The following is a 9,305-nucleotide window of genomic DNA, read 5'->3' on the forward strand; positions in this document are numbered from 1 at the left end:
GCCCTGTATTATTAATTCATGTCCAGCAGGAGTGTGTTCGCTCCTTATGCAGTTTGTTGGGCCCCAGTGGGCAGCCTCTTAGCTTGTCTCACCCCAACTCCCCCAGCCTCACTGTCCAGGTCCCTTTTCCCATTAGGAGGCATAATGATGCTGAATTATTCACTGATGTTTGAATAATTCAAGGTGAAAACGCTCATTGACTGAGGGAGAAAATGTGCCAATCTGCTGTCTTGAGCATCAGTCTGGACCTTCCTAATGAGGGAGAGAACTGAAGTGTGTGTGTTCTAAAAACAGCAGAGACGGTTCACATTAAAAGACGTGCACATCGTTGGTGTGTACTTTTATTTACCCTGAATTAATCACAAGAAAACAATCCAAGCACTATTCTACTTAGAAGAGCAAAAACATGTGTCATTTATTTTCACATAGATACTGTATGTATACACACAATTCCTCCCAATTATCTTATCATTTATGTCAACCTTAAAGCTGTTGTAATCAATACTTTCAATACATGTGTAATGTATGTGATAGATGTTTCTCATAGTGACAAACAACACAAATAATTATCACCTGACTCTGTAGTTCCTTTCAGGTCATTGTTTTGGTTTCTTGGTCCGCAGGTTTAATGTTTTGATTCACTCAAGGCTCTCATCGGCATTGTTACAGTTCTGCGTAAAGCTCTAAAAACCCACCGCATGCTACCTGACCAGCACCAAACCACAGTCAGGCAACGTTAGCTGATAGCTGGTGAACATAGTGGAGCATTTAGAAACTAAAGAGCCAGATATTTGACTCACTAGTTGGCGGAGACCAAAACGGAGCTAACAGGAGAGTGAATATTGGACTAACATGTATCATTTGACTCCACATGAATGGTGCTCCATGTCAGCTGGATGTTCAAATAGGAACTTTGGAAGCCATAGCAACTTAAAGGTTGATTAAATGTCAGTGTTTAAAGTTTGTTGCGTTGCCCTCAAAATGGCCAAAATCTATAAATAGAGCTTTAACTTACATGTGTACAGTATGCGACACAGAAGCTTCAGTATGCTGATATCTTGATCCTTGGGAAGTACAGGAGAATTACTGCTTCAGGCACTGTGCTAACATATTATAAACTGGGCCACAAATTTCCCATGATGACCTTTTAAACTGTTCTGTTACATCTGCTTAACTATTAAAACCAAAATCTACAAAGAATCTCTTTTTGCAACACCATACGTTTCCTTTAAATGTTACTTCTTTTAAAATGATTTGGAAAAAAAGAGAGAGAACGTATCAGTAATGTGGCTCTAATGTGCCAAGCAAGTTCAGTATTTTGACCCAGGTGTGAACTGCCAGGACACCAACCCTTGACATTTCAGTTAGTCATCATTATCATCTTCCTCATCTGGGTCGTGACTTTCGTAGCTGTCCGCTGGAACATAGCCGTCAGGGTCTTCCAGGTCGTCGGCAGACTCGTCATCATCCTCCGTGTTCACCCTCCCAGACAGGACGTCCTCTATCCAGTCCTCCAGCTCCTCAGGGGTGGGCAGGTCCTCATCGTTGGACATGTCCAGCCACACGCTGTCCGCCTGGACCACAGAGCACCAAGAATCATAAGGTTAGGGTTAATTTACTTTCCTACAGTCTAAGATTCTAACCATTACTTACATCTGTGACATTGACCACACCAATCTGAGGTCTAAACAGGTCCAACTTGAACGTTTTTTCCCAGTAAGTGGTTAGCTGGAGGGGCGAGACAAACCCAAGTTAACTTAACCTATCAGTGACGAATGTGATACTCTTTGTTAGAAATACTAAGCTAAGGAAGAGGCAGAACCAGAGGGAAGTCATCAGGGTCGATCCAGACGATGCTGAGCTCTGGGTTGTTGGTGTTGTCTCTGGCCACGTCTTTCAGGATCTCCAGGAACTCATAGCCATCTGGGGACGGCAGAACAGGGCAGAATGAGCTCGCATAAGAAAATACAAAGGTATACAACTGCAAAATGAAAAGAGAAAAGGCTCAGACCCGGATCTTCCTCCTCGGCAAATGCAACAATATGGATTCCATCCATGTCGTCCTCCTAGGAATTGAAAAAAAGTTCAGTACTACCTCAAACTTGCTTAAGACAAATCTATGAAAATGTATGAAAAATGGTTTGGGGAGCCAACTCAGTCTACTTTGGAAAGACCGAACACCTACTCACCCATGTTTCAAACATATTCTCTGCCCGGAGCTTCCTCAAAGTAGCCCTGTAAAGAGCATATTTTCGTAAAATGTTTAACCAGGTTTTAAAAGCGTTACGATAACCCTTAAACAATATAAATCAAGTAAACCTTCTATGTTGGTTGACAAATTCGACAATATCCATCTCAGACAGAGGTCTGCCAGGCAGGATGGCTGGCTCTTCCATGAAGGGCTCATAAAAATTCACTTCGTTCATCTTGAGGGAGAGGTGTTTGGCTACCTAAAACATACAACATGCCAGGATGACATCATGATAAACGTGTGAAGGATATAATTATGGGCTTTTGTTGAATGAGTGGATGAAGCTTATTAGACAAACAAATAAGCTGAACGGTTTTATTCAAAAAATCCATTTGCTAATAAATGCATTTCACACTAAAAACCTGAAAATAACAGGGTTTCAACCAAACTATTACTCCATTAAATAGTGCATTAACAAGCAATGTGTATGTGAGAGGAATCAGTAGTGGATTGATAGCGATCCTTAGATTTAGACACTATAAATGCAGATTAGGATCTTATTTTGTACAGCAAGACTTACAGATTTATCAAATGTAGCAAAGAACTTGATGTAAGGTTGAAAACGCTCTGAGGCCTCCTGGAAAGATTTGTAGTCTGATTAAAAATAAAAATAAAAGGGGGGGGGACAGAGAAATTGATGAGGGACTCAAGAGAGAATGGCAGAAACCAAAATTGAGTAAAACAGATTTAAGTGTGGAACTTCATCATTCACATTCTGCTCACATCCCTAGCCCAAATCTACAGTATGTGATCAGGAAGGCAAGCAGTGAAACACACTCGCTTCATTCAATTTCCCATCATGATTCTACTGTCTTCACCCAAGTAACAAAGTCTCCCTTAATACAGTTTTATACGCTTGCAATGTGCTCCTGGCTCTGCTCCCAACAAGGTCACAACCAAGGAGCAACCTATCTCTGGACAGAAATAGGCTCCATAATGAAGCTTCATGCAACTGTCATATCGGACCAGATAGCATCTTCCCTGTCTCACTTTTTCTCCCTTTTTTTTGCGAGGAACTATAATTGCAGTTTGACCTAATAGACAGAGAACTAGAAGCTATTTAAAGTCTCTCGTGGGACTGAGTGAGAGTGCCACAGTCTGGAATCAGGTTTCCCTTTCGCATGGTGATGTAGCTCCATTAGCCTCTAGATCCCATTAGCGTCTTGGGAACTCAGTGAGGCAACTTTTAGGGGACAGAGAAACACTGTAGATGACCCAATCACACACTCCTCATGTGTGTTAATGCAAACACAAAAGCATTAACACACACTTCACTTGCTAAAATAGACGCTAGCATGAGCAGTGGTGGAAGAAGTATTCAGATCCTTTACTTAAGTAAAAGTACTAATACCACACTGTAAAAATACTCTGTTACAAGTAAAAGCCCTGCATTGAAAATGTTACTTAAGTAAAAGTATGTAAGTATCATCAGGAAAATGTACTTAAAGTATTAAAAGTAAAAACCCTCACATTTTAGAAACTGGAAACGATACAAACAGTTCTGTCAATCAGCTAAGTGTTTAATGGTCTAATCTTTTTTTTTTTACGATTATTTTTTTGGGCTTTTCCGCCTTTAATGGATACGACAGCCAAGTGAGAAAGGGGAGAGAGAGGGGGAAGACATGCAGGAAATCATCACAGGTCGGATTCGAACCCTGGACCTCTCCGTCTACCCACTGACCCAACCCGGCCACGATGGTCTCATCATTTCAGCTGTACTTGTAGGCCGTTATATTGTTTGGTACTTTAATTTATGATAAAATATTGTATTTCATAAACTACATGTGTTTTGTGTGCAAAAATCTTAACTCGTAAAGTAACTAGTACCTAAGGCTGTAAGATGAATGTACTGGAGTAAAAAGTACAGTATTTCTCTCTGAAATGTAGCGGAGTAGAAGTAGAAAGTGGCATGAAAAGAAAATACTTAAGTAAAGTACAAGTCCCTCAAATTTGTACTTAAGTACAGTATTTGAGTACATGTAGTTAGTTACATTCCACCACTGAGCATGAGTTTGGTGGTAAACTAACAGGAATCTTCTCCCTTGAAGTAGCCAATGAGGCGGATGTCTTCCTCCATCCTCTCAAAGGCTTGCAGCTCCATGGCGTTGTTGAGCATTTCCACTGGGTCCTCCAGCACCTATGGAGAGGTATAATACAGGTAAGGTATTTTACTGCCAAGAAATGGTCAATGTTCAATTACGAATGTAAATATGAACAGTGTATGGTCCACACTTTCTTGCCAAGAGTTATTGGAGATTGACAACACGCGTATTAATCTTCTCATCTAGGCTCCCTCCCAGAAAAAAAGTGAATAAGCATATACAGTTGTGAATTGGGAATGGCTGGTTCTGGAAGTGAAAGTCCCATTCATTTTTCCTCTGCATTAACTCTCCCAGTTAAATCATCAGAACAAAAGATTAACAACTGCATTAAAAGATATTAGGTTCTTTGATACAAAAAAAAAGTAAAACGTACGAGTCAACTCCCAAGGTGCATTTTGTCAGAAACATGGGTATTGTAGTATTTGTGAGCTGTCTGCCAAAATGACAGAAAAAAGTTGAAATATTTTAAACTGGTGGCCATAACACAAACTTATAGAATCGTTAAATTATCCTGTAGAGTCCTGTGATTCTATAAAAATGGAAATGGGGGAAAAACACTTCAAGAATCTGCGTCTCCTCCCACTTCGCAAATCAATTTCCCAAAATGTCAAACTATTCCTTTAAATGTATTCATTCAATGCAGTCAATGCACATGATTGACACAGATTATCACTTTTAATAAGAAATACCTTCAGGGGAAAGTGAAATACGTCATGTACACATATTCTAAGGAGACTGCAGCTGTTAATTGCTTGAGGATTTCTTCTCTCAATGGCCGCCAAGATTACACATCTAAAAAATAGCAGAATCAGATTTTCCACTTACATCCAACAGAAACTCCACCAGTGTGTCTGCTGAGAGCTCCCCATCGAACTCAATGACACGGTCGTCCTTAAAGACGTACAAGCTGCCCACCTCCTCCAGACCTAAGTGAACAGCAGGAATATAGTATATGACTTTGATAAAGCTAAATTTAGGGCTTCACATTTAGAGAAAAGTAGCAAAGAAACCATTTCCATAACAGTACATTACTGGCAAGGTGTGTATGAGCAAAGCAAAGTCACACAAAGAAAGCATGAGATGCCATTAGAAAATACTGATCTAGTATTTAAAGCAAAATCTGAATTTAGACATTCAGCATGCACAGCAATGCAATTGATACTGTGGTAGGCATCCGTGAAATGATGAAGACACATGAGTCATACCCAGTTTTTTGGCTACTTTGGCATCCTTCTGGGAGTCCACCATCCCAAAACCGATGTCTTTGTTCTCCAGGACCTGAGCTGTGAGCTGGGTGTTCACACAGACAAATGTCAGTCAGCTTAAAGCTCTTATTTTTTGATGTAGGCTATGTTGAACACATTGACTGGATGTGCACAATATTATCTTGTTAGCAAAAAAAGACAGAAAATCATTGCCCACTTAACTCTATATCTGTTAAAACTGTGAGTCAGGCCAGATATGTAGGCATTGTTTTGGACTCAGATCAAAAATTTTGCTAGCATAAGAGGACTCAAGTTGAAACAGGATGTCAACATTTCTGACATGCTTTCTCCATATAAACCTTATGGAAGTCTTCTTAGGTTTTTTGACTTGGACGTGCTAACTCCTTCGCACTATGCTACACATAGTCTATTCGGAACAACCTTCCTAAGGATCTTTGGCACTGTCCAAATGATACCATATATAAATCTTTACTGTGTTTAGCAAATATTAGCATTCTAACATTAAAAGCATATTAAAATAAGATGGTAAATCTACCATATTAGCATGTTAGCAATTTAATTGTGGGCATGTTAGCATGCAGACTCTTATTTATGTTATATGCCATTTGAAAAGCACTTTGAACCACTACTGTGTACTGAGTCTGCTTTATAATTAAATTGCCTTCCTTCTCACAGTGATTCATGATTATGGCATGAGTGTGACCATCACAAGGCAGCGGTTCCCGACCTGAGGGGTAGCAAGCCCACCCCATGAAGGGGTCCCAAAATAAACCTTTGGGGTCGCAAGATGATTAACAGGATAGGAAAGATGAGTAAAGTTTTCTGACTTTTCTGTACTTTTTGCTTTTTTTATGTGAAATGCTGGAAAGATGTACTTTGTTTGGTCAATACAAATTATTAACTCAACAACATATGAAATGAGTGACGAGGGGTCCCAAGTAGACAGTGCACATTTTTTGTCAAAAAGTTAAATGTTTGGGAACCACTGATGTAGGAAGATAAAATTTCCAGGAAATTAAGACTACAGTATTTCTAAAATCCAGACCACGGAGAATGCGTTGGACCATCTTATCCTTTAAAGATACTAACTGAAATCCCCTTAACTGTTAAAATATAATCCACGGATCAGCCTGGGATCAAACACCTTCTACTCTGCACTCTGTATTTAGCTTGGCACTTTCTACACTGTATATTTGAGCTGGCATCCACAGCTGCTGCTGTCTTCGTTAATACATCTTTTCAGAGGTGTGTGTGTGTGTGTGTGTGTGTGTGTGTGTGTCTGTGTGCGTGTGTGCGTGTGTGTGTGTGTGTGTGTGTGTGTGTGTGTGTGTGTGTGTGTGTGTGTCTGCGTCCGTGCGTGCGTGCATGCGTGTGTGTGTGTGTCTGCGTGTGTGTGTGTGTGTGTGTGTGTGTGTGTGTGTGTGTGTGTGTGTGTGTGTGTGTGTGTGTGTGTGTGTGTGCGCTGAGAGACGCCTGCAGAGTTTTCTTGTTAGAGGGAAGCTATGAGTCAGGACAGCTTGCTTTTCAGCTCACAGTTCTGGAGGAAGGAAAACAGATTTTGATATATTGAAGAGAACCAAAGTCTGGTACTGTTTAACTGAATGGGTTTCTGCTTTCAATGCATGAAACATGACGGGAATGGAAAAGTGATAACTGAAAAGGTGAAAATATGGGTCCCCTTTTTGTTATACTTTACAGCTCATAAATGAGAAGGCAAGGGATGCAAAAGTACATCTACTTATTTCTAGTCCACAGCCATTTAGTAAAGAGTTTTGGGAACAATCTATAATTAACAGAATGACCTAGAAACAATCCCTGGATACATGTGAACCGCAGAGGAGGGCACATAATGGGATTGAAAATCACTGCTTGCCAGTTAAGAGAGTGTGCAGGTAAAACGTTTGACAACTGTGAATCCTTCTTCACTGTATGGTTTAGCAGACACGTCAAGAAGACAGAGGAAGAATGAGGCATTCCGTGTCTGTGAGGGGATCACTGACTATACAATGACTTGTTATGACAGGTTAGAATCAAATGAGCCCAGCATTGAGGCTGCAAGTCTAACCCACAGGGATTTGAGCTCCAGCTTCCTGAGAGATTTTTATGTTACCAGTGGCATCAGATAGTTCAGGGCAATGTATGACACAACCCATACATGTTTGATCAGTAATGACGTCCTCTTGGCAGGATTCAGGTGCATACCTGAAGAAGTCAGTGGCAGTGTCACTGGAAAATGAAGGATTTGTAGGGAAGTAGACTGTTGTAAGAATCAGTTGATTAGAACTGTAATTTATGAGCTAACAATTGATTAGTCATTTATGCCATTTATCAAGGAAAAAGACTCAATTTTAACATCAGCATGCTGATAAGCTCACAATGACAATGGTATTTCATTAATCAAAGTAAACCTGAATTATTAGTCGATGAATTGATTAGTCCAGCTACGGAAATTGAATCAGAAAGGTTGGTCATCGATTCATTGTTTTGTCAAGTAAAAATGTTTTATCATTTTAAAATGATATCCTTGTAAACCTATAAACTGTTGCTTTTCTTGATTATATTGTATGTTACTAACTTGAAAATCCTTTTACTGGATAAGTAAAAACTGGTGGTGCTACATGCAAACTCACCAAAATCCAAAATTTCATGACAGCCCATCAATTAGTTGTTGAGATATTCCAGTCTGGACCAAAGTGGTCAACCGACCCAACACGTTCTAAGGCACCCTTTATACAAGGTTTATAAGTTGTAACCAATGGATTTGTTAACGTTTAATAAATCATTTACTCATGCTTGATGACCATTAATGAAGAAAAGAAAGTGGTATCTCTGAAATGTAGAAATATGCCCAGTTTTTAGGCAGCATTAAAGGGCATTGCACTTTTTTCAGATTGGAATTAACTCAAATTCCATAATAAAGAAACAAAATTGTATTCTTAATTCGTCACATACAAACAGTACAATGTAATTAACTTTAATTACTGCATTTAACCAAGCATTAGGAGCAGTGGACAGCTATACATACAGCATCAGGAGAGCAACTTGGGGATCAGTGTCTTGCTCAGGGACACTTTGACAGAATATCAGTACTAATCTCCATGTCCTCTACTTTAACTCTACATTTGATTTTCTGTCTATTCCTAACTCCTCCAGCTCCCCGCTTCCCACCCCTGTAGAACCTATTTCTCACCTCCAGCACCAGCTCTGTCATCTGGAACCGCTTCTGCAGGCCCTTGTTTGCAGGCAGTGGTTCATGGTAGAACAGGCACAGCAGGTCGTATCTTTTCAAAGCCTTCTTGTAGTTGCGCTCGCTGATGTCCAGCACCCTGTCCTTCCCGTCAAAATTAGGGAATTCAAGACCTTCCTCGGCCCTGCAAAAGATAACCAGGCGAAGGCAAAAGCCACACAATAGAGAAAGCCAGATTTGCTGCATTGTTGCTCAGTTGTGGAGGTGTTTGTAAGCCAGATGAAGTTTGCAGAGAAATCAAAGAACCTCTCAAGGCCCAACTTGAAGAGTACAGTATATACCATACAAAGGAGATTTACTAAAATCCATCTACAGATTTGATCTCTATTACCTCTCTAGCAAATATGAAATATTCTCACAAATATGTAATCCCTATTTTCTATCTGTCTCTCTGCTTCTCTCTATATCTCTCCCTCTCCACCTGTCTTCTGTCTCCTCCTCTTTTCGTCACAGTCTTACTGCCCCAAATCTCCTAGGAG

General features: G+C 40.1%; 1 protein-coding gene across 2 annotated transcripts; it reads right to left on the reverse strand.

Annotated features, from left to right (window-relative positions):
- Positions 1–876: 876 nt before the first annotated feature.
- On the reverse strand, positions 877–9,257 carry LOC116044590 (calsequestrin-2-like). 2 transcript variants are annotated; one of them, XM_031291913.2, is made up of 11 exons: positions 8,770–9,257; positions 5,559–5,643; positions 5,179–5,279; positions 4,280–4,388; positions 2,772–2,845; positions 2,320–2,450; positions 2,190–2,235; positions 2,017–2,066; positions 1,823–1,928; positions 1,654–1,728; positions 877–1,574 (listed from the first exon to the last, which is right to left on the reverse strand). In XM_031291913.2, the coding sequence occupies exons 1-11, from the start codon at positions 9,010–9,012 to the stop codon at positions 1,365–1,367; spliced, it is 1,230 nt and encodes a 409-aa protein (XP_031147773.1). In that variant the 5' UTR covers positions 9,013–9,257; the 3' UTR covers positions 877–1,364. The 2 variants fall into 2 exon arrangements, with proteins under 2 accessions (XP_031147773.1, XP_031147772.1); XM_031291912.2 differs by having other exon boundaries at positions 1,823–1,923; positions 2,012–2,066.
- Between the last annotated feature and the right edge of the window lie 48 nt (positions 9,258–9,305).

Source organism: Sander lucioperca, chromosome 24 (genome assembly GCF_008315115.2).
Source record: "Sander lucioperca isolate FBNREF2018 chromosome 24, SLUC_FBN_1.2, whole genome shotgun sequence".
NCBI classification, from domain to species: Eukaryota; Metazoa; Chordata; class Actinopteri; order Perciformes; family Percidae; genus Sander; species Sander lucioperca.

What these genes read in the sequence shown, in the direction of transcription:
- LOC116044590 (XM_031291913.2), bottom strand. Translation starts at nt 9,012, where the DNA reads ATGCAGCAAATCTGGCTTTCTCTATTGTGTGGCTTTTGCCTTCGCCTG. An exon ending in TGACAGAGCTGGTGCTGGAG is followed by an intron (nt 5,644 to 8,769) that starts GTGAGAAATAGG and finishes GTGAACACCCAG; the next exon opens with CTCACAGCTCAGGTCCTGGA. An exon ending in TTTGTCAACCAACATAGAAG is followed by an intron (nt 2,236 to 2,319) that starts GTTTACTTGATT and finishes TGCTCTTTACAG; the next exon opens with GGCTACTTTGAGGAAGCTCC.